This window comes from Sceloporus occidentalis, unplaced genomic scaffold, assembly GCF_023333645.1.
Source record: "Sceloporus occidentalis isolate IW3139 unplaced genomic scaffold, rSceOcc1.0.p SCAF_7, whole genome shotgun sequence".
Lineage (NCBI taxonomy): Eukaryota > Metazoa > Chordata > Lepidosauria > Squamata > Phrynosomatidae > Sceloporus > Sceloporus occidentalis.
Window position 1 is genome coordinate 18,483,105 of NW_028316987.1, and position 25,386 is coordinate 18,508,490.

Sequence of the window (25,386 nt, forward strand, 5' to 3'; positions counted from 1 at the left end):
CATAACAGGGCATTTATCTTGAAAATGGGACAAAATTGACGTTTATATTAAAATGCTGGGATGCTCTGGAACTACAGTCAGCCACCCATATCTGGAACCTCAAGACACTGAACTTGTCAGAGGTAAATATTTCCCCTCCAGTCCTCAGAATGACTAGTTCTCAGAATGTTATGTATCTCCATAACGTCATCCCAGAAAGTGTTCTATAAAGTATACCATAAGAAGTCTGAAAGCAGTTATAAACCCTTCCACTTACGCACTTCTGTTTTCCCTACAGGACATTGTTCTTTTGAGGTCCAATGTTATGGAATGGATGTGAGGAGTAGAGGAAGCAGTACCTGCACTCTCCCCCAGATAAGCCACAGTTCCTTACACACAAACATATAATAAATCAATAAATAAACTTTATTCTTATACCTCGCCTTTCTGCAGCAGCAATCAAGGCGGCTTACATGACTAGAATATATTGGAATAATACAGAGGCCTGTTACAGACTGCCAAAATAAAGCTGCTTCGGGTCTCTTTGGAGGTATGCTGTTCAAATGATGCATGCACCCTAAGAATCCAGAAGCTGCACCAAAGCTGCACTCCAGTGTGTAGGAATGGAGTGTGGCTTTGGCGCGACCTCCGGACTCTTAGGACCCAGGCATTATTTAAATAGCAGACCTCCAAAGAGACCCGAAGCAGCTGTATTTTGGCAGTCTCTAACAGGCCATACTTTCAATAAATAAATTGACACCCCCCCCCTTTGAAACAGGATTAAATACAATGCCGTTTAAAAATTAAACCTGTTCAAATGACAGCAATTTTCTAGTAGAGGCAGTGGTTACATAAAGTAGGGAGAGTAGAAAAATTAGAATGAACTATTCTCGAAAGGCCTGCCAGAAGAGCTCCGTCATGACAGCTTTTTTTAAGCTGTCTAGGCTGGTCATTTGATGGATCTTTTCCGGCAAGGCGTTCCATAGTCTGGGAGCGGCAGTGGAGAACATCCTCTGGGAGGTTGCCATTAATCTGGTTTTTATGGCTTGCAATAAATTCCTCCCAGAGGACCTGAGGGTGCAGGGCGGATTGTACGGAAGGATTGTATCACCTCAAAGCACATTGGCCATGCACAGCATAGACTGGATGGTCTTCCCAATCCCATCTTCCAAGTCGGCCAAACTGAAATCTTCCTGAAATTTAATCTGAATTGCCTAGAACCTTGGAAAGTATGGTTAGGGACCTGGAAAATAGATTGTATTTAAGATTACATAAAGAGGTAAGAAAAGGTAGCCAATTGTGTGTTATTTTATCTCATTTTATTTTACTATTAACCCTCCATCTTTTCTGATTCTTAAGTGAGTCGGACACATTTGGTTCTGCAGCCACAGACACTCCTTTAATCATGGCTCTCTTTCACAGTATTGAATTACAGTAGGCCCTTGGTATCTACTGGAACTTAGTTCCAGGACCCACCATGTGTACCAAAATCCATGGATGCTCCAGTCCCATTAAATACAACACCATAGCAAAATGGTGTGCCTCATATCAAATTTCAAAATCAAGGTTTGCTTTTGGCATTTTATATGTGTGTGTGTGTATAATATTTTCCAGCTGTGGATGATTGATTCCATGGATAAAAATATCCATGAATACTATCTATTATAACATTAAACTATAGCATAACATATACACAACTAAATTTAATAGATGATTTCCTTATTTCTTCTAGTTCTAAATAAATATAACATTTTATACTCATTAATTTCTTATCTGTTCACTTCATATTCATTTAATTTTTTACAAAATTGTCTTAAGTCAATTCTGTACTCTAGATGAATTACTTTATATCTATTTTAAATTCATTTTTAATCTGTCTTTCTCATCATCCAACGCAATACTCATAAACTTGCCTTTTTCCTCTTTTAAATAAGCAATCAACGGATTCCATTCCTTCTTAAAAATCATATATGTCAACTTATCTATCTCCATATAGTTTCAAAAACCAGTCATCTATTTTTGGCAATTCTTTACTTTTCCATAATGATGCATATACTAATCTTGCTGCTGGGATGTGTAGCTTCTTGAGGTAAATATAGTTATCTACCAGATAGCTTTAGTGCCTCAACATATTAAACATCCCAGGATTGTGGAGGGTGCAGCCATGGCAGATGAAGTGCTATCAAAATGCTATGACTGAGAAGACAGGGCATTTTTATACTTTTCAATGCACTGGGATTTCTATTAGGAGCAGAAAATGCTCTGTACGTTGTACAGGAATTAATTTGGTCTGTTTTTCCAGATTGCTGGACAGCTCCTCCATTCTCAACTTCAGCATTCATACAAAAGCTCTCAGTTTCCTTATCCCTCAAGGCACTAATCTGAGTTCTTTCCCTCCGATACTCTTCCCTGGTTAACCAATCTCAGGTACATTTCCCAACCTTATTTAAACTGGTTGACAATATCAAATAACACAGACAGACAGATAGACAGACGGTATCAAACTGGACACCACTCAGTCAGCATTACACCCATTTAGTCTGTATGGAACCCTTAAAGTTTTCCTCAACTGACAGAATAAATCTAGGCTGCATCTGCACTGCAGAAATAATCCAGTTTGACACCACTTTAACTGCCATGGCTCGGTGCTATGGAATTCTGGGAACTGCAGTTTGTTGTGGCACCAGAGCTCTCTGACAGAGAAGGCTGAATGTCTCACAAAACTACAGTTCCCAGAATTCCACAGCATTCAACCTAGACAATGAGGAAATAGAAATAGTTAAAGAGTTGAGATCAACTTGAGGGCAGTTAACAACAGCAAATAGTTTTGTGTGCAGATTCAAGGGAGTTTCACTGGAACAATAAAACACAAGGTAGACTAAAAGTATGATAAAATAAAATCAGATGAAATGTAAATTTAAATCATATTGACTAGACCAACTAGAGTCACCCCAGTGACTCAGATGTTGAACTGTGAGACAAGTAAACACTAAGTAATGCAAGTAAACACCATTGATTCATTGAGCCCACTCTGGTTTGGACTACCAATAGGATGTAGGCCACTCATCTCAATGAATTCCCATTCCTCCCCCCAGTGTAATATATCTGCTTCTTCTGAGTGGAGCCAACCTTCTAAGAACTGAACATGTCACATAATACATCCTGTATGATGTAACCTAGAACACTCCTAGAAACTTGTTCATTACAGCAACTAGCGGTTGACTGGATGTACCAAGCCGTCTGTCTGTACAGTGTGTCCTCGAATTTCTATTGTAATTATGACTTTGTATAGTTGCCTTTTGGCTTTGGAGGAATCTCTTTTTCATCTGAGTAGACACATCATCTTGCTACTAGCTTTCTATTTAATATGGAAGCTCCTGCAGGTTTTCCCTGTGTGGGATAAGACTTGTGACTGGCTTAAGAAGAATTGGAGCTATTCCTCCTTCTTTCCTGACATTACATCCAAGCTTTCAATCCTGATAGGATGGGTAAGTATTGTTACTTTGTGTGCAGTCATTAATTCATATCCTTCTTTTATTATGATTTTGAATTAACTCAACAGAGTTTCATAAAGGAGGGAAGGACATGGGACTATTGTTAAAGTTCTCTGTGTTTGCAAACTTTTCTTGAAGTTCCTCTGAGAAGCAGAAATTTGATCTTTTTGAAAACAAAGCTCAGGGCATCTATGTCCATGCAAAATGGTCGGTCCTGCGTTTGTATATAAATTCATGGAGCATACAACTCATGGTGCACAGGAGATGTATACCTGCAAAAATGCAGATTTGAAAAATGATAGATTGTCTTTTTTGGAATTGTGTTTGTTGTAAGCATCATCATCAGCTCTACATCCCACTTAAAAACAGAGAACAAGAAGAAGGGGAACACGGCAGCCTCCCTAGGAAGGGAGTTCCAGAGCTCCAGAAAGAATGCATTTTGACTCCACTTTAACTGCCATGGCTCAATGCTGTGCAATCCTGGGATTTGTTGAAGTTCGTTGTGGCACCAGAGCTCTCTGACAGAGAAAGCGAAATATCTCACAAATATACAAACCCCAGAATTCCATAGCACTGAGCCATGGCAGTTAAAGTGGTGTCAAATTACATTATTTCTGCAGAGCAGATGCAGCCTAGAATGAAAGAATCTGTTTGTTTCACTTTTGGAAGCCAGCGCAGAGATCCACCTTTCCATTACTTTCTGTGCAACTGAACATCTTCCTCTTTTTTCTTCATGGCAGGGCCATCAGCAGATTGGATCAAAGCAGCAGGCGACTGCAGAAGACAGAAAAAGTAACCAATTTACTCTGTCCTTTAATGTTAAGCTCAGTTGAAGCGCACTAGCTTTTACATGTAGAATGTCTCCCCCATTCAAAAGCCCGTATTGAATCCTGAAAGCAGTGTCAGCTCATGTTTCCAGTGTTGGTGGGGATGGTGAATCTTCTCATGGCTTCATAGAAGCTTGCCAAAGTGTTGATTCTGTGGGGAAGATGTACAAGCTCCTTTAAGGTCTGGACTAAAATCTAGAGACTATTCATTGTCCCACTGACTTGAAAATACCATCCACCAGTACCTAAAAGCACCCTTTCTTTAGACAAAGCAGGTGACGTGATATTGAGGGGAAATCCCCTTCTCTGCTTAAGAGTCTGAAGCACTGCTACCAGTTAGAATACTGAACTAGAAGAAGGAAATACTGGACTAGAAGGCTTTTGCCATCTTCAGTTGCTAAAAGTGAGCTGTCTTGAGCAACTGAAGAAGATGGAACCTGAAATGTTTTGCAAATACACTTTAAGTCGCTCTGTTTGTTGACATATCATTAAACTATATAGCCAGAATCATCCAGGCCATAGTATTTCTGATGTTTATGCATGGTTGTGAAATCTGGACAGTGAAAAATATGGAAGACTGGAAGAAAATTGATTCATTTGAAATGTGGTGCTGGAGGTATATGGATACCACAGGCTGCTAAACAGACAAATGAATGGGTTGTAGAGCAAATCAAACCTGAACTCTCTCTAGAAGCCAAGATGAGACTGTTATACATTGGATATATTATGAAATGTGTCTCACTGGAAAAGACAACGATGCTTAGTACAGTGAAAAGTAGTAGGAAAGGGGAGAGACCACACATTACTAGTGGATTGATTCAGTCAAGAAACCCATGACTCTGAGTTTGCAAGTCCTCAAACAGGACAGTTGGTGACTGGGGCTCTTGGAGGTCTCTCACAGTTGCCATAGGTTTGAGCTGATTTGATGGCTAATAACAAAGTTTTGTTTCTTAATCACTATAACAAATGTACATTTTAATTGGTTAACTGCATCCTTATGGGACTCAGAACAAACTTGCTAGAAATACTGTTTCTTTTTTTATTACTTACACCTACATATTCAGACCTTAGCACACAGGGGAAATTGTGGGGAAATTGTGGGGAAATTGGGGGTTTAAATGCGATATTGCAATTAAGATTTTCACACATATTGCTATTAAACAGGTAATAAACAGCAACAAATCATTTTCAGGATTTCCCTGTGAATGATTTGTTGCTGTTTATTGCCAGTTTATTGCCTGTTAGTAGTGATGTCATGTGCAAATCCTAATTGTGAAATCGCATTTTGCATGGGATAATGGCTATTTAAACCCCCGATTTTGCCCAATTTCCCCCCGTGTGATAAGATCCATAGATATACACCTGTTGATTTCACTTGTGCCATGTGGAGTTGTTACTTAATAGTCTTCCTATTGTATTCCAGGCATCAAGAGGCCACAGTGTCTCAGGTCCCAGTATGCGAGAATCATTCGTCAACTGTTATGTGACAACATACACTGCAAGGTGTGTGATTCTGCAGCTCAAGAAACTGCAGAATTGGTTTACATGAGAAGGAACCGAGCTAGAGCCTAAATGCCGAAACTTTAATTCTAGTGAATACAAAACACAGGATAATAAATTGACAACTAGGTCTTTTGTGTTTTTTGCCCCCTAACAGGCATCTTTTGGAAAAATTCTTGCTTGAACCTAACATTCTCAAAAGCATGTCCCTGTTTATTCTTTCCTCACCTGAATCATCAGTATCATTGACCACCCAGTTAGGAGGAATATTAGCCAAGTTTTGCCAAGATACCCATTTTTTAAAAAAAATATTGAAAATGGGCCTAGAAATCTAACTACATAACCTAAGGAGTGTCTACACTGGTGAAAACACCACATTCACCCCAAAAGTCTTCACAACGTACAGCTACTTTCAGGGAGGAACTCTGGTTTACAGCCCCATCCGCTCTGTTGGTGGCAGAAATGGGTTGAGGTGATACTGATATGCCAGGTGATACTGATATGCCAGGAGTGAATGCCAGGAACTGTGGCTTACATGAGGGGGCAGGCAACATTTCCTGTACTCCCCAGCTCTGTTCCATAATATTGGATGACAAAAGAACACTGATTATGGAAGGCAGGATTGCTGTAAGTTTGGGAACTGCTTCACTCTTGCCCCCATTTCTGTTCTGAATGGCACAAGTTGATATGTTCATAATGACGTCAATAAATCTTTATGGATTGTTTTAAAAAAAAACACTTTCTGGAAAGCTGCTGGAGCTGTGTTATAAATAATCAATTATGATCTTTCAGATAATTGCAGGGAAGATGGTTTGCTTGAAATCAAGCAACACTGGTGAGAAAGAGGCAATACAGGAAAACCCACTTTTACAGTAATTAATTTATATATACAGTGATTTATATTCCTCTTTTAGCGGTATCAGCCCTATTGAGACAGCTACACAGATGCCAATAAAAGCAATAAGTAATATCAAAGTATAAAAATTGATTGTAATAGTAGGAAGGGGGGATGCACTTAGCATGTATGTCTCAGGTGGTCTTTTTTCTGCCACCCTCTTTGTCTCTCCTGGAGTTGTTCTACAAATCAGAGGCTAGAAGTGGCAGGGAGGGGGAATGGGAGGTCATTTTTCTGATCAAAATCCTCTGCTTTCTCCACAAGCTGTTATCCATTCTTAAAAAGCAGCCGGTGATGTGGAATCTAATTTACAAAATTACATTGTTTAATTACAAAACATAGCCCTCCAGGATCAGTTCACCAGCCTCTCCCTGGAGCTCTTCTTCTTTTCTATTCCTAGAAAAGGGGGTTTGCTTTGTCTTGGCTTTGCCTGCCCTCTAGTGGGGACTCCCAAGAAAACAAGAACTTCAACTCATTTTGTATTTTTGTTGTGTTTGTTCAAGTTTTTTCTGACTTATGTTGACCTCAAAGAGAATCTATCATGGGGTTCTCCTGGCACATTTCTTCAGAATATGCTTGCCATAGCCTTCCACTGAGGATGAGAGAGTGTGACTTGCCCAAGGTCACCCAGTGGGTTACATGGCCAAGTGGGGAATTAAATCCTGATCTCCAGAGTTGTAGTCCAATGCTCAAACCACTGTATTTCAGAGGGAAAAAATTGGCAAAACCACCTCTGAGTATTCCGTGCTTAAGAAAATCCAGTGAAATTAATGGAGTCACCATAAATCGACAGGAGACTTGAAAGCGCATGTGCACACAATGCTCCATATGATAATATAATAATATAATACATTATGAAAGGGTCCCTGGACTCACAATGCAAATTGAGACTGAAATAAATGGGAGAGCCACTTCTATAGGGAATCACTGGAGACCAGAAGATGTGGGCAGAGATGAAGTAGTCACTAAATTATAGATTTTACTCAAACAGCCAGTTTTAAAGAGGTGTTATGTGTTATTATGTTTGACACATCATGGTTTACCTTCTCTGGGCCAGAGAAATGTTCAGGTGATCTCCAGAGGAGGCAGCAATTGCTGACCTGAGGGGAGCGTGGCTATGGTAAGCTGGTTTACCATTAGGTGACAATTCCTTTTCAGAGGTGCACACAGACAGAGCAACTGGTAAGAACAGTGTTTTTCTATACTGCCAAGTAAAGAAAGCAAACCTCAGTTGCCAACCTCCTACCTTAACCATACAGAACAAACTCTAGCCACACCTCTTTAAGAGTCCAGTTCTTTCTCTTCTTCATGTCCCTCTTTTAAATAGACAAAGGAAACCCCTTCCTTCCAGCAATTTCAATACTGCAATTACTTTCTCCTGCTCTTTCAATTTAGGCAAGTGAAAGAGAACAGATCCAGTCACCTTTTATTACCATTCAAAGCTCCATATCAAAATTCCAAACAACCGTGATATCATTTATTTATGTTACTGTATCCTGTAAATTATGGTAGATGGAGGCAGTGAAATTTGAGAATGTGACTTGCCCAAGGTCTATATGCTAACAGGTTGGATTAAGGCACATCCATCTATTCCAGGAAAAGCAATGGATATTCTGAACCGTTTTGGACTGGATGTTGATCGCTAACCTAATACTCATTTGGGATCAAATAGAGAAACATGTTGTGATTGATTTGGTCTGTCCAGATAAATGATGATGTTTGAGTGCAGAAGTGGGAATGCACTTGGGCTTGGAAGGCCCTTGCACCATTTTGGACATCTCTGGAGACTGAGAGTGCTGCAAGATACCTCCACATTCACCATTTCGGATAACTAGAAGTGATGTGTTTTTTTTTAACCAGCGGAATCAGTAGGAGTCCCAAGGCTATGATGACTTCTTTCCCTACCAAGCTGCATGTGACCTGCATACTGCTTGTCCCTAACTTAAAGGACTGCATTGGTAGTTTGAGGATTACTCTCAGTCCTTCACTGTCACTAGAGCTGGTCCTTCAAACATTGGGCTGTCTTCTGTAAAAAATGGCCATCCTACGAGGACCACTCCTCTGGCAGACTCAGGACAAAGAGTATGGCTTTGATTTTCATGAGCAAAGTTCTGTACCTTCAGGCTAGGAGGCAAGAGTGGGAAGCAAAGAGGACTGGTTGAAAAGAGCAGAACTATCCAAGGACTAAAGAAACGAAGAGCAAGTAGTGCAGTGGGAAGATACTCAAGAAGAGAGCAGTGGCATCACTAGGGTTGGTGTCGCCCAGTGAGGTTACACCTTTAAATTAACAATATCATATGCACAGAATAAACATATTTACATGTACATAGATTCGTGTGGTGAAAGTGAACGTTTGGTAAGATGTGATGTTTTAAAGAAAAATTTAAAAAAGTAATTCTTCCATTGATTTTTTTATTTTTTTAAAATCTGAGGCCTGTCCTTTCTCTTCCCACTGAGCTTCGCCCCATTCACACTATCTCCAGCATTTAAAAGGGACTCAGGCAAACTCCACAGACTGCCATAAGTCAGATGTTTAGGAAGCATCGGTGTCACCCCAACTTAGCGTATCACCTGGTGCATTCCACACACTTACTCCCCCCTAGTGACATCCCCAGAAGAGTGAATTGAAGCATAAGGTTCACCTTTCCACCAGAAGACTTTACACTGGTGTATTTCTTCTCCTGACCTCGAATTATAGCAATAATTACTGATATTTCCTACCACAATGTAGTTACAGGATGGCCGGCTCTTTTGCACAAGTTGCTTTTCAGTTGTGACAAACCAATTCTGTTAGCAGACTACCTCCACAGCAGCACAAATGGGAGTTGCATTTATGTGACACAGGGCACCTTTTTCATCCTGAGGGTTGGTTTGGGCCTGGGCAAATGCTTTGGTGGCTACATGTCAGCAGTGGGGCTACGTCCCAAAATGGCATGTTAGTGCTCAGACCTCCCTTTTCTAAAACAAAGCACACATACACCTTTTACACTCACATAAGCACATGGGCATGTAGACTCCCTACTCTGCCTGCATCCTAACAAAATCTAGCCATTGCTTTCTGAATATTATTGCATATTTTTGTTCAGACTCTGAAATTATAATCCGAGAGAACGTCAAACTGTCTTGTCTGTAATCTTTCTATGGCCTGTTACAGACTGCCAAAATAAAGCTGCTTGGGGTCTCTTTGGAGGTATGCTGTTTAAAGGATGCATGCACCCTAAGAATCCGGAAGCTGCACCAAAGCTGCACTCCAGTGCTTAGGAATGGAGTGTGGCTTTGGCGCGACCTCCGGACTCTTAGGACCCATGCATCATTTAAATAGCATATCTCCAAAGAGACCCGAAGCAGCTTTATTTGGGCAGTCTGTAACAGGCCTATGTAAAAGGAGTGGGGGAAGAAAGTTCAGATAGTCTCACTCTTTCTCCCAATTGCTATTCAGTTATTGGCAAATAAGGTTCAAGATCACTCTGAAGGAATTAAAATTTGGTGGGAAAACCCACTTCATAACTATAATGCCTGGTGATAGCTTGCTGATTCTGGATTTTTGAGGGAAGCTCCCAAACTATTCAAAGGGCTTTTAGAATTCAAAGATTAAGGTCATATTAAACATATAGAAAGTTTGCTTGAAGGGAAAAAGGGCTATTAAAATCATGTCCCTGCAGAATTTCAAGATTGCTCAATTATAATTTAATTGAAGCACTTGGATTGACTTTTGTAACCCCTAAACAGAGTCCTTCACAAGGGCCTTCTTTTATTCATAGTAGTAGCTAGAAAAAAAAAGCAAGAAATTGGAATTCAGCAGCAAGTTATTCGTTCTAAAGCTGGTCCTCAAGAGTCTGGCAGACAGCATCTGTGCAAAAAAGCAGAGATTGCAAGCAGGATAATTAGAAGAAGTGTCAAGCAGGTTTTCTTTTTAGTCACATGGGACCCATTTCTTCATATATCAAGAGGGTCTCTACAATTTTGCTCACCTGCTATTAATTTTTTATTTTGAAAAGATGCCCTCACATAATCAAAGTTGTTTTAATATTTAATATTGTTACTCAGGGAACAGGAACTAAATGGTATGCTATACATACTTAATATTCTTACCTTCTGTTTGCAACTGTTCTTGTTACAAAATTTATAATTTCTTATGTTAAAATTAAATAAAAAATAAAACAATAAAAATGCTCCCTTGGCAAACACGAGGAGTGGGATTTGCGTGTGTAAAAGCATCACTGCTGAAGTAGGGGCTGCTCTCTCTCAGCACTGTACCCACAGCCTCTGGAATAGGAGTGGTGTGTGTGTGTGTATTTAAAGAATTTACTAGGTTAGGCTAGGTCCCTTCCCCAAATAATAAGGCAAAACTGAATCACAAGGACTGAAGTTAGGCTGAGCCGATCCCCACCTCGGAATAATCAGTCAAAAATACACTAAAAACAACTAAGCACAAAAGAAATTTAGGACTGCAATTGCAGTCTTCTTTTAATAAGTATGTTGGAGCCCCACTGAAGAGCAAGGGCCCACCACACTATGATGCAGTTTTATTTGGGCAAGTGATAGCTATATACTGTAACACCCTATTTAACATGAGTTTGTTTAACAGTTTCACTTAATATGCAAAGAACTGCAGGCCCGTTGTGTATATCATAGAATTGCATGGGAGGATCTAGAAATGCCTAGAGAGAATACTGTTGTCTTGTGCCTTTAAGTCATTTCTGACTTATGTTAGAAATGGGGCTAGTGCCAGCATGATGTAGTGAGGTCAATGCTCACTACATCATGCTGGCACTAGTCCCATCATTTGCACAATCATTATGCCAAGGCTGGATTTACCTAAAAATTAGCAAGATAATCCACCTTAGATGTCATCAATGAAGAATGCAATACAGTAGAACATAACACTTGTTATCCTCGGGTTATACCAAGTCATTCCTACCAATAACACATCCTAAACAGGATAGAAAAAAACAAGTATCAATACATGTAAAACCTGCTTCAGTCTTGTGTTTCAGAAGAGACAAACTCATTTTTCCTTCCATCCATTTTGGATTTATACTTGAGAAGGGAGTCATTCCTTTTATTTATTGCACATTTAAATCACTCACTAACCAGAGTTATCTGAATGAAGTATGGCCTATCTTAACTGGGATTTTATTCTCTTCCCCCCCATTGACCTAAGATTAAATCCTCCCCCCTTTTCTCTAAAGCTGCCAACCAGGAATGCAAAATGATCATGGAAGATATCAATTCCACCCAAGGTCATGTACTAATAATCACAAGAGGCATGCAGTCGTCAAGAAATAAATTTCTGGGTGCAGTGTATGACAAACACATAAATCCCTCCTCCAAAAGAGCAGCAACACATGGCCAAGCATTTTACCTAAGTGTGGTTAACATGTGCATATGTCCCTTTTTAGGATGGAGAACAGAGAGCTGTAGTAAAGTTATCTGTTGCTGTAAAGCTTACCAGTTTATCCTACTGTATCAGTCAGCCCTAAGAGCCAAGAGCCAAAAATTACTATGCAAGGTGTACATTTTTATCTAAATAAATGTAACTTGATTACATTCCCTATTTATTTGCTATCAACAAAGTACCATCAATGCACAGACACAATAAAGTAGGGATATAAAATGTGTGTCCCTCTGGAAAACTATGAAACACTTCAACAGCATCTGGAGGGCTGCACATTTCCTCTCCCGGCTTTAAACAGTGACATAAAGAGTGACTAGTAAATTGATGCAGTCTGCATGAGAATCCTCAAGGTGTTTCACAATTCTTGGAGCAAATACAAGCATAGCTAATAAAAATATCTTTTGAATGGGAGACAGCGAGAAGGGCTGGTACAAAATAATTTTATTAGAATGATTAATATGACAAACTGCTAATCTTCTTTTAAAATAATTTATTTTCATGGATTTGTTTTTAAATGTATTCTCACAGACCATACATTATTTAACAGAGGTGTGCTGAACAAAGCTAAAAGAAGAAACATTTAAATAAAACAATTATTCTGTGTTAAAATTTCCATGTTCACCCAAAGCTAACCTGTTAAACATTTGTTGAAATATACTTTTGCTGACAAATGTTTGATTTTTGTGCTTGCAAAAAAAAGACAAACCAAAAAACAAATTTCAACTTTTGAATGCCTAAACATTGTAAAAGAAGAATGTAATTGTACAATACGTATTCATTATTTCAACATACAAGGCAACCAAATGATTCTGTCATTGACATTAGCATTATGTTTATTTTTACTCCACTGCACTAACATTTAAACTAAAACTTCAAACCACACGGTCTGTTTGTGACTAACATTTAAATGGCAAGCAGTAAATATGCAGGAAGATTACAAAGGGCAATATTAGCACACAGCTAAGACGGGCTGTGGTTTGACAAAAGCTGATGATGTGTGTATGGCTTCTTTTTCTTATAAGAGGCCCACCGACAAACTGGGCAGCAATGCCTCCCCCCAACTAGCCACATCACAATGCAATTCTGGTGAAAGACATGGCCGCATGGCAAGCCCATTAATAGGCATCCATTTTTGAAATTCTCGAGACACACAACACATTCTGTACAATGTAGCATACCAACAGGCCAAACTGACCAGTCAGGCTCCATATCCTCTGTAGCACTCGAAGATCCATATGACCTGGCTTTGGCACATGAACAGGCCTCAGCATTGCACAAAGGTTCTCCCTCACAGGGATTCTGAAGGGTACTTTGCTCATCCTCCGATACCTCGCTGGTGTGACTTGGGACATCTCTGCATTCGCTGTCTGAGTCACTTTCACTTTGAGAGAGTTCCATCATTTCCTCTTCAGAATGCCCACCAAGGCAATTAAACCGCCATATGGGTAAGTTCTTTATGTAATCAGTTGGTATCAGAGGGTGAAGCCACAAATCAGGGAAAGCTAAGCGCTCAAGAAAAAGATCTGGGTCTTCATCCCAATCAGATTCAAAGGGGAAATGCTGAAATGAAGTAATCGGGTGGAACAGATAGCTAGTGTACCAGTCCCAAAGGCTTGATAGCCATTCAAGGTTATTGGCATTTATTTCATCACTGTTGTTATTGTGTCTCCTTTTTTTCTCAAAATAATCTATTAATAAACCATGACCCAGATATGTGCTGAGGAACAAAGCTGGGTGTGAAGAGTAGAACATCCAGTCAGCTCTTACCCAGGAAGCCAGGGTTGTTGTATTTGAATATCGGAACAGTTTTAAACTATATTCATAGAAGCTGTCTAAATAAGGTAGCTGCAAAAAACCCAAGACTGGTAACCAAGAAATAATTAAGAGGGAATTGTAAGTCCCTAAAGTGCTTATAAGAACAACAAAGCGCTTTATAGTAGCACCTTGGGTGATAAACAGGTCCATCCAAGCCATCAAGTTAACTAAAACCAGACTTAAAACAAATAAATCATTAACTTCTGGTTGTAAGGAACGCAAGAAGGAGTCCATGGCACGAAGGGATATAAATTCACCAGTGTTATTCCCATACTTGTACATTCCTTCAGGAGTTCTAAGTATATAGGATGGGGTCTTATAGATGCCCAGCTCTGCTATGTGGCTCTTGTTGTCCCAGTTTTCTACATTCACAAAAATAAACTCAACTCTACCAGTAAATTTTACACTTAGTGCAGAGAAGAAAGCTGGTGGTTGGTCTAAATTAGCAAACAGGTATATTTTCACTCTATAATGATAACTTTTATTCCACTCTTCTTTCAGGTGCTCTGATTTGAAGATTGTTTTTATCCGAGAAGCAGCATGGGCTGTTATCCATTTGAAAATATGTTCTGTCTCAATTTTTCGTCCACCATATTCTTTAAGCATCACTTTGCCTTTGGATGTGCTAGTCTGTGGGACTGACATAATTAGTGTGGATCTTACCCAACCTCTTCTCCTGCAGTATCTACAAAGAAAATATTAAATTAAGTCAAGCTAGGTTACTTTGTAAAACAGAAAGTAAGTACAGTGCTACCTCGGGTTACGAAATTAATTCGTTCCGCGGCGCCGTTCGTAACCCGATACATTTCGCAACCCGAAAAGCCGCTGGAAAGCCGCTAGCCGCACTTCCGATTTAAATTTCGCGCCGAAATTAATTTCGTAACCCGAAAAATCTTTCGTAACCCGGAACAGTTTTTTTAAATCTAACTTTTTCGTACCCCGGAAATTTCGTAACGCGGTCAATTCGTATCCCGGGGTACCACTGTACTCCTAAAACCACAAGAATTGCAGTTGTTTCTACTTTTAAGAATTTATACTATTGAAAACAGATTCATTGTTTCTGCAGAAACCCCAAAACTACAAAAAATATGACAATAGATTCATTTTGTCTACAGGAACTTCAAAACTACAAAAAATCTTTCTAGCTTCCCAGTGTTATCAGGACAACCCCTTCCTTAGTTTGAGAGAGCATAATATGCCCAATGTATTGAAACATGGATTAGAGTCTTACAGTTCTAACTAATCTATTTATAATTTTAGTGTGCTGGCCAAATGGCCGTAATAAAGTTGTTGTTGTTGTTGTTGTTGTTATTATTATTATTATTATTATTATTATTATTTTAGTGAAATATGAAATTCCACTTTGATCATTCCAAAACTCCTTTGGTGCTTCTTGTAAATGGTTTGGTGGGAGGAAAAGGGAAGAAATTATGTGTTATGATTATCACTCCTGTAAACAGTTTTGGGTACACTCCAATGGTAATGAACCACTACTAAAATTCATGGTGCTACAGCAGCTTTGCTGATTTCTAACAAACACTCTGTCACAAGCTAGCATTTTGCAGCCCATCCGCTATCCTCAACTGTTTGATATATAAACCACAGAGACTAAAGTTGTCCTGCTCAATTTTCTGCACTCCCCAGCTGATCATCCATGAGCTGGGCAGCAGGAAACAGTTGACTGGCAAGAGAGGGAGCTAGGATTTAATTTTTCACACCTCACAGTAATCCGCCCCTTGTTTATATGTGTAGATATAACATTGTCCTTTATAGTTTAAAAAAAAAAGGTCACATTTCTAAATGCCACAGTAGAGAAAACAGCTAGAAAACAGTCACAAGACAGGATCAAAGTTCAATGCTAGTTAAGATAAAAATTTAATGACTATTGACATATGCTGACGTGTTTCAGAATACAGTAACCTTCTTTCTTTGAACAGTAGAATTACAGGATACATGACATCAGCTGCAGATCCAAAAGAGGTTCTGACTAGTTGTTTGCATGTGTAGCTCTACATACATACTAGCTAAATTACATATACAGAAAAAATAGAAGCTGCTATTAGATCTTTAGTTTGTATCATACCGGTAAATCCTACACTTCTACCTTGTGAAGAAGGAAAGTTATTCTCCAATATATCAGTATGTACAAATAATCATTAAATGTTATCTAATCCAGCACTGACTGGAAAGAGCAATTAATTCTGTCAAATACAGCAGAGATGGAGGAGGAGGGAGATTCACAGACAACTATGAAAGGAGACATATGGCTTCTCCATTCACGATTGGTATACATATACAGAAAGGTGTGCATTGATCATGTATTCTCTGTTCCTATTTTTGCCTAATACACAAAAGAGATTTCATTCTCTGTTCCTATTTTTGGCCAATATAAAGGAGATTTCATTGAATACAAATGTGCTGTAATCTCTTATGAAAGTATTTATTTGAGTGTTTCTATACTGCACTCCACAAAATGAACACCATTACAGGGGGTACTTCACTATAAAAGTGGAAAAGTGTATGTGAAACCATTTACAACATCTTCAGGAACATACCTTGGGTCACTGGAGCAATTAAAAGTGCCTGTCCGTATTCCAAATCTTGATACTTTCTTCACCATTTTCTCCCAATGGACTTTTCCCATTAAAGGGCTTCTATCATTTGCTATGACCTGTTGGACAAATAAAAGGGATGTTAGGGGGGAAAAACCCTGTATTTAAAGACTTTGCTCAGATTGCAGAAAGCAGATATTTTTGTTATTTATATTTTTATATGTCCCACTTCCAGTTTAAAGGCTACTTAACTGGTTTATGATTAAATCCAGATTAAGTGAGAAATCAAACTCAAATATTCATCACCAGACCTTAATTATTATTTAATACATTTAGCTTGGGGTATTCCCTTTGAAGAACAGCAGTCACTGTGGAACATGACAGAGGACCAAAAAAAGTAGTTTGAGGCCACTTTAACTGCCCTGACTCAGAGCTAAGGAATCCTGGGAACTATAGTTTATTGTGTCACCAGAGCTCTCTGATGGAGAAGGCTAAATGTCTCATAAAACTACAGTTCCCAGAATTCCCTAGCATTGTGCAAGGGCAGTTAAAGCAGTCTCAAACTGGATTATTTCTGCTGTATATTTTGGTCCATAGTCATACAGCTACATCATACTCAATGGATTATTTGAAATCACATGCTTCCAAACACCTGCTTAATCTTACCAGGAATCCTGATCACTGGCTATAGCTCTCCATCAGCTCCAAGACAAGGGAAAGGCCAAGCAAAATGGAATACTAGAAACCAGTTCAGAAAATGTGTACTCATAAAATGAGTCCTGGAGCAGTTAGTTTTATATATTCCACCCCCTCCCCCCCCACCCACCAGTGTAAATGTCCATATAAGGTTTTTTGGAGTGGTCATGTAGCTTTCATTTATCCCTGTATAGCTCATAGCCTCTCTGTATTTACTCATGTATGCTTCACAGGACCTGAAAATGCTATATATTAGAACAGGTACACCCCTGATTTGTCACTGCTTTCAACTGCCTGGTGTCTATACCATAAATTAAACTAGAGTATTGAACAAACTGGATCAGCTAAGATTAAAATTCTCTTTCCCATACTGCTGAGATGAAAAGAACAATATGAGAAGAATAATAAAGCTGTAAACAGTATCAAACAGTGAAATGTAATGATATCAAATAGAACGGGTGAGAAAATTGTGCATTTCCTTTTTATGTGCCCTTTTTGTGTATCCATCAAGTCCACCAGGATACCTCCATTGTCCTTGGATTCATTTTTTTCTAATGGTGAACAATTTTTCATACACACACCTAAAAATCTACCCCCAAATGGTGATTTATCTTGTTTCACTTTACCTGAATGGCTGAAACATAGTGGAAGTGATGTGATGCCACTTCTAAGTTACCAGCAATGCACTGGTGCAGCTCGCTGGATGGTGTGGTGAAGACCAGTCCCTCCTCCCACAGCAATGGCCAACCTGAGTTAATATTTGTGGCTACTGCTGCCTTGGGCTTGGCTGCTCCCAGGCTATCAAACTCTCTGCCAGTGGAGCCTCAGTTAGCTACCTTCCTGCTTTTTTTTTGTTGACAGGCCAAGACTTTTATATTCAAACAGATTTTCAGTTTTTACCTGGCTGGGGTAGTGCAATGAGTAGGTTTTAATGTGCTTTTAATTGTTTTAAATGAAGGTTTTAAAGCAGCTTATATTTAATGCTTATATTTAATGTAAAGTGTGAGCCACTTTGGCTTCCTTATGAGAGAAAAGTGGGATATTAAATAAATAAATAAATAAATTCAGGGTATAAACGAACAAGCAAGCAAACACCGAGGCACTTCTTAAAGAGAGACAATATTCAATAAAACCATGACAGCAGGAATAAAATTTGTTTTGATGTACAGTAGAAAAAATTGCTTCGATGTACAGCATAAAAAACAACGGGTAATTAAGAAGTAATGTTGAAACACAGTGGCAAGAACCATGAGCTAGCATCTTGTTAGTGACATATGCATGTGCAAATTTCCTTATGCGTACATATATCCTTTTCTGGGTACTATATAAGACTGGCATTTCCTTCCCTTCTCTGAAGCTCCTGAAGGCACCCTTGATTCACTTTACGGCCTCTGAAGCTCCTATCATTGCCAATCCATGCCTCATAGAGAGTGGGCAGGATCAGAGAAGTGTATGGATTTCACCATGGCCAGATAGGAAATTTACAGCGCTTTATAAATAAAGGTTAATAATAATAATAATAATAATAATAATAATAATAATAGGAAATGATTACTTCAGCACTGAGACCACTGGAGAACCCTAGATAATCCCAGTGCTGATCTCATTATTTTGTGTCTGGCTACAAGAACACAGACTGAGGCTTCTCCAATTTTGCTTGCTCCTCATGAGGCACAGAATGGAGGTGCATGGGGCTTCAGATGCTGTATGCTAAGTGGTATATGGCTGAGTCTAGCATAGGTCCACGTGCAGAACTACTATGCTACACTGAGCCACATGGGACTGCAGTCTTGGTGAGCATAAACCATAGTAAACCTTGGTCTTACCATTCTTCCCCTTCCCTCCTATTTTACATGCAAGAGGACGAAAAGGAACATTTCTGCGGAATCACAAGCTCAAGGAACTCTAGTCAATTTAATGAGATTAAAGCTTGGTCAAGGAAGTTAGGATTAGATCGTGATATATGGCTTGTTTACTAGCCAAGAAGAGTCTTTGAAACTTGAATGCAATGTGAAACAATTTTTTAAAAATCTGGGATGGAAGCTCTGCTGGTCCATGGCAGGCTCTCATCCAATCCAAACCCTATGTTCCTTGTCACTGCGCCTTCCCAATTTGTCTTTCCTGCTGGAACAAGGTAAGATGCAAAACCAAGGGGAGATCACTCTGTTCCTGCTTAGACAGTCTTTTTGGCTTGCTAGATGGAAAAAAGAGACTCAGTACATAAGCTAAATGAATTACTGGTAGAAGAACACATCTTGTCAGCTCAAACAGATGTGCAAGCTGGTAATTTTATATATGAATGTGTCTGTTAGAGAGAAATAGAGAGAGAATGAATGAATGAGGTAGGTGTGTATGAGAGAGAAAGAATGTATAGGAAGGAAATAGTGATGACTTTAAAATCATGATCCTCTCTCGGGATAATTAATTGTTTCCCTTCCTCTCAAGAAAGTGACTGACAGACAAAGATGCATGGTGGTGATCTTAAAGGACAAAGTGTGGGAGAGGATTAGCTTGTTGTCAGTGTAACATAACCTCTTAAGAAAATGTGGGCCTTGGTAAGAAATGACAGGCTCCCACCCCTTGCTTAAAACAGCAAAGTTGGCCCTTGTGGTCTTCTCTGGAGTCTGCTCACAGAGATGAGAGAGGAGCTTGAAAGCCCAAGACTTGCTGCAGATTGTACACCAACTGTCCTTTAGTACAATATCAATATGTGTGAGGAAGATAAGCCATTTTGGGAATGAAGATTGATAGAAGCAAGAGGGAGGAAGAGAGATAGGAGTTTGCTTTGCCTGACAGGCAATTTTAAATGCCATGATTGATCACGCATGACTCACTGTGCCCTGCAGTTTCTACATACTCTGATTATTTTAGGAATGTCTCATGTGACTATAAGCTAAGTGGCTGACTAATGATTTCAACCCATACATTTTAGATCCCATTAGATGCAGAGAGACACTAGCCTCAACCTTGCAAAGCGTCCCCATGGATAAATTAGCACCTTTGCTCCATGAAGATGGCCAAACATAAATGGAAAATATGAACTAGAATAGCATGAAATGAAACAGATGGACAGAAGCAAAAACATTAAGGGGAGCCCCAAACATATTTCTCTCCAAACAGTAAAATACCAAACATGCAGTCTGTTTTAACATTACATTAAAAAAAAGATAAAGAACACAGCTTGTTTTTTCTTCCTCTATTCTGATACCAGCCCACAGTGTATCTAGCTGTCATCGTGCAAACTAAATACCACTGCATTTTGATCATTTGCACTGAGTGAAATTTTCTAGTATAAATGCATTATTTATAAATAGGAAGCAACTGTTTTGGATTCCAGACAGTTACTTGTACATGATGATTCTCTTAGGAAACAACAATATTCAAATTACATGTTATTAAGTAGTAAAGACTTCATAATAATTTCCAGTTTTCTGGATATTTACCTTGTATGTTTTCAATCTAACTACTTGGAAGTTAAGACCCTTTGCTGGAAATGTGTGTTATCTTTAAGCTATTTAGAACCGGGAGATGTTACGAACTTTAATTTTTAAACCATCTAGATGGTAATCTGCCATACAGTGAATCACAGTAAAAACACTAGCATCAAGGAGATTCTGCTAGTGCATGGCAGAAGCCATTAAAAATGCATTTTGACAGAACACTATAGCCTGTGCATAACTGTACCATTAATAAACAGCATTTCCAATTGAATCTGCCGCACTATATATCCCCATCCCACCCTAAGATGGTACTGTAGTTCAGGACTTCAGTCAGCCTGGAACAGCAGCTTCAAAATGGGAAGCATGTTTTGGAGGAAGAGAAAGGATAAAGATGGGGGAAGTGTAGCCTAATGGGATGCAAATGACTCGCCTCCCATTTTAAAATAATTTTATTTATTTATTTATTTATTATCAAAGTACCACCTATACCTTCTGATGGTGCAGGAGTCCATTTTTTGTCATGTTCCCCATCAGTTTCAAGTGCAAAATAACATTTTGTCCCCAAACTGGAAGTGATTTTTTAATATATAAAATAATATTATTTTTTTAAAAAGTGTGGGCAGCATAGATGAGGCACCTCCATGTTCCCAAAAGCTATATCTGCGTTCTCGGGATTATGGGAATGTGACCACCCCTGGAATACAAGATAACCCCCATATGGTCTTTTCTTACTCTCCTAGACATTGCATGTGGAGGGGTGCCACATGACCAAAGAAGGCCTATTAAAATTTTGTTTACCAGGAGGTAAAGAATACCATAATAGCAAATAAGAATGTGGAAGTTAGAACCACAGTCTCAACAGAAATCTTACTCCCCCCACCATCTTCTTCTTTTTAAGTATTGCCTGTTTATAGGCACTAATGTGGTGTAGTGGTTTGAGTGTTGGACTAGAACTAAGATTCCAGAAGGCCAGAGTTTAAATACCTGCTCAGTAATGGAAACCCATTGGGTAACCTTAAACAAGTTGCATTCTCTTGTTTATTTAAACGTTCTTTAAATAAAACTTGTCCAGAAAACCCTACGATATCGCTGTAAATCAGAGTGTCTACTGGAAGAGACATAAGCAACAAAAATAAATGGCTAGTTTGGGAATGTGAAAGTGAATGTTTATATATTTCAAGGAAATACATTTACCCAGGGTAAAACTGAGGCAATTGCTGGTGTCCAGTGTGCTTTTCAGAAAGGTAGCCACAGAGACCTCATTATTTGTATGGAGGTCTTGATCCAACTGTAATAAAAGCATAACTGCAAACTGCATGTGTGGCATTATCCTTAAAAAGCAGTCATTTTTGCTGAGTAGATGTTGAAGGGAAAGCAGACAAAATGGAGCCCCATTTTCTGTCCCTTCTTCAGTTGCCAATAAACAAGGCAGCTCCTCAGAGATAGGAACTGATACCTGGCTCCTATATGTGGCTCCTCATCCAGCTAGGAAACCATGCTCAGAGGCATGCTTCTATAAACCTATAGCCCCTTCTGGACGGGTTACTTAAGGTTAATTAGAGCAGAGTACAAGGCTATAATTCTCTGTAGCTAGCATTAGCACAGGTTATTAAGACAGAGTTAGATTATAAACATTCACAAACTGAAGTTAGAAATTATTTGCTTTTATACTCTACAGTATTTATTTGCAAATTACCATTGCCATTTAATGCTACCATGTTCTATAATCTTAAAACTATATTTCCTCACAACCTCCAAATGGTTTACAAACCAACCAAGAAAATCCAGTGAATGCTGCGCTTAGCGGAGGACAGGAGAGACCCTCTCACAGCCGCAGGAGTTTACCGCATTCCATGCAGCTGCGGACAAGTCTACATATGGACCATCAAACGCAGTGTCCAAACACGAGCATGAGAGACACTGCAGACTGGGTCATCCAGAAAAATCAGCAGTAGCAGAACATGTTATAAACCATCCTGGACATAAAATGCTGTTTGAAAACACAGAAATTTTGGACCATGCCAATAACTATCAGGTCAGAATGCACAGGGAAGCTATTGAAATCCACAAACATTTGGACAATTTCAACAGGAAAGAGGAAACCCTTAAAGTAAACAAAGTTTGGCTACCAGTCCTGCAAAACAGCAAAATCAGGACTTAGGAAATGCAAATGGAAAACCAGCCAGGGTTATGGACTTTCCCAACAGACAATGATCACTAATTAAGCAGATGCTAATGCCCTTTGCATATCCTCCTACCCTGAGGCACTGCCATCAACACAGAACAATACACAGATTAACATGGGAATCACTCCTCCCTACCCAGAGTTACACAGTATATAAATATACCCACTCTCTTCCTTGCCAGTATTCTCTGAAGATGCCAGCCACAGATGCTGGTGAAACATGGGGAATAAACTCTTCTAGAACATGGCCACATAGCCCGAAAAACCCACAAAAAACTATGGATGCCGGCCATGAAAGCCTTTGACTTCACACTGTTCTTTTACCTTAACAAAAAGAGGCAAAACTTTGTTTTTGAGATAGTCTTTCCTGCACAAATGATGCACAGGAGGACAACTGGATTGTAGAACCACGAAAAATGCCCAGACGACCAGGCTAATGCAAATTATTATAAAGTGATGTACACTGAGGGAAAAGGCAAAATAAATAATAGAACAGTGCTGAATCTGCACTTTAATTATTGAAACACTGCATGCAAGAAAGGGAGAAATTCTAGCCTCCTGCCTATTTTCAGTTCTTATCTCATCTTCATAAAATAGAAGGAAAGTACAAGGTTAACACAAGACTTCCTTCCATGCCAATTTAAGGTGCATCTTCATCTCTTCCTTTTATAACCTTCATATATCGCAAGAAGGAAAAGAGCCAGAAGCCAATCCTTTAATAGAAGGAATGACATGATGCAGCAGAATGGTACAGCACTGTTTCTGCTGGAGGGCAGGTAGTGATGGCTATGCTGGTTCCTTTATAAAACCAATTAAAGTACAGAATGGGGAAGAACAAGTACATAGGGAAGACTGTTACAGTCTGGGTGGCAGACTACCAGATATTTATCGAGCAGGTTGTCTGAAGGTGTGTTTGCATCATTTCCATCAAGTTCACCTCATTTTGTATGTGCTCATTTTTTTCCAGGAAACGTTTGAATTAAATCTTTGCTCTGTACTGTTTTTCACATCAGGAGCTGAATGCAAACATAAGAGAGAAAGCCTTTGAAAATGACACAGGGCTCTGGTATTAGGGCCACCAATTTTTACTAAGCCCTCTTAGCCTCTTACCATCAGGGTGGAGGTTAATTTATTGTTTGCTCTTATAGTATTATTCTCTTCTCTGGTGTTTGTTTAGGAGGAGGTTGGTTAGAGAAGAAAATCATTAAAAATTTTATTTTGACCAGCCCTGGAATTCCTCAGAGCTGGTGATGTAGCACCTCTGCAACATTCATCTGCACCTGCTCCTTAAATCCTTGTGGAGGGAGCTACCATTGAAATTTCTCTCTTGGCTGGGAGGTCTGGGAACAGCGTGGGATTATCTCTCCCCTACAGTGGAAATGAGAACCAGCATGGTGTAGTGGTTTCAAAGATGGACTAGGTTAAAATCCCCTCTCAGACATGGAAATTAACTAAATGAACTTGAGCAAGTCACATTTTCTCAGACTTAAAGGGAGGCCATGGCAAACTTCCTGTAAAAATGATCTTCCCAAGAAAACCGCATCATAAGGCCTTAATGTTACCATAATTTGAGAATGGACCGAGAGCACGTAACAATAACAACAAGGTGGATTGTATATTTCTCTGCACTCTTCAACTGCACATGTTTTTCATGCATTGAATTCTCTAAAAAACATTCCCCGATTGTTCATGAAAATTGAGACGGCAGTCAAGAAATAAAAAGAAGACTAGGAATGGGAAGGGGCAGCTATGAAAGAATTGGAAAAGATACTGAAGTGCAAAGACATACAACTGAGCACTAGAGTCAGAATCATCCAGGCCATTGCATTCCCAATTGCCATGTACAGATGTGAGAGCTGGACAGTGAAGGAAGCAGACAGAAAGAAAATCAGTTTGTTTGAAATGTGATGCCGGAGAAGAGGAGAGAGGATACCATGGACAGCTGAGAAGACAAACAAATGGGTTCCTGAACAGGTCAGAAGCAAAGATGATCGAGTTGAGACTATTGTACTTTGGTCACTAGAAAAAAACCAAAAATGGTAGGAAAGGTAGAGGGTAGAAGAGAGGGAGACCACAAACCAGACGGATAGACTCAATCAGGGGGGTTGTGGGCAATGGCTTGCAGGATCTAGGCAAGGTAGTGGAGGATAGGTATTCTTGGTGATTTCTCATCCACAAATTGTTCAAGCAAAGATGTCTTTTCAGCAACATGTCTGAGTGAAGTAAGATGATTTTGAGTACTGTTGCTATTGTACAATGGCCCTCTAATAAAGGTCAAGTGAACTCAGCACCTAAATTCCATGCATCCATTCCTATTTGCATAGATGGTGGATAGAACAGGGATTCCATAATAAATGTCTCCCATTGCCCTGCAATGTCACATCAAAAAGCCCAGAGGTTAAAAGATCCCAAGTATACAACAGACATCTCCAACAAGACCAACAGGAAAGGAACACATGTCCACAACAATGGGAACTGCACTGGCTATAACCCTCCCTTACACAGTTAAAGATGGAAAAGCTGGTGAAGAATTATTACAAAGGAATGGTGTAACTAGGGATACAAAATGAAAAGCAAACAGCAAAAGTAAACTGCAGATGAAAAC

General features: G+C 39.3%; 2 protein-coding genes across 6 annotated transcripts in view; one reads left to right on the forward strand and one right to left on the reverse strand.

The window, feature by feature from the left end:
* Window positions 1–25,386, reverse strand: part of LOC149309337 (charged multivesicular body protein 3) — a 61,133-nt gene that overhangs the window by 20,346 nt on the left and 15,401 nt on the right. For 4 of the 5 annotated variants that reach the window (XM_089532251.1, XM_089532253.1, XM_089532250.1 and 1 more), the window contains 2 exons: window positions 16,464–16,579; window positions 12,569–14,593 (listed from right to left, as the gene is read on the reverse strand). The exons of the other annotated variant lie outside the window; for it this stretch is intronic. In XM_089532251.1, the coding sequence (XP_089388377.1) occupies window positions 13,054–14,593; window positions 16,464–16,579 (1,656 nt within the window). In that variant the 3' untranslated portion in view covers window positions 12,569–13,053. Of the gene's footprint in view, window positions 1–12,568; window positions 14,594–16,463; window positions 16,580–25,386 lie in introns of those variants that run through there. 5 annotated transcript variants of the gene reach the window in all.
* Window positions 2,459–8,658, forward strand: LOC149309338 (uncharacterized). The gene is made up of 4 exons (XM_089531225.1): window positions 2,459–3,467; window positions 4,214–4,265; window positions 5,724–5,803; window positions 8,292–8,658. The coding sequence occupies exons 1-4, from the start codon at window positions 3,258–3,260 to the stop codon at window positions 8,310–8,312; spliced, it is 363 nt and encodes a 120-aa protein (XP_089387351.1). The 5' UTR covers window positions 2,459–3,257; the 3' UTR covers window positions 8,313–8,658.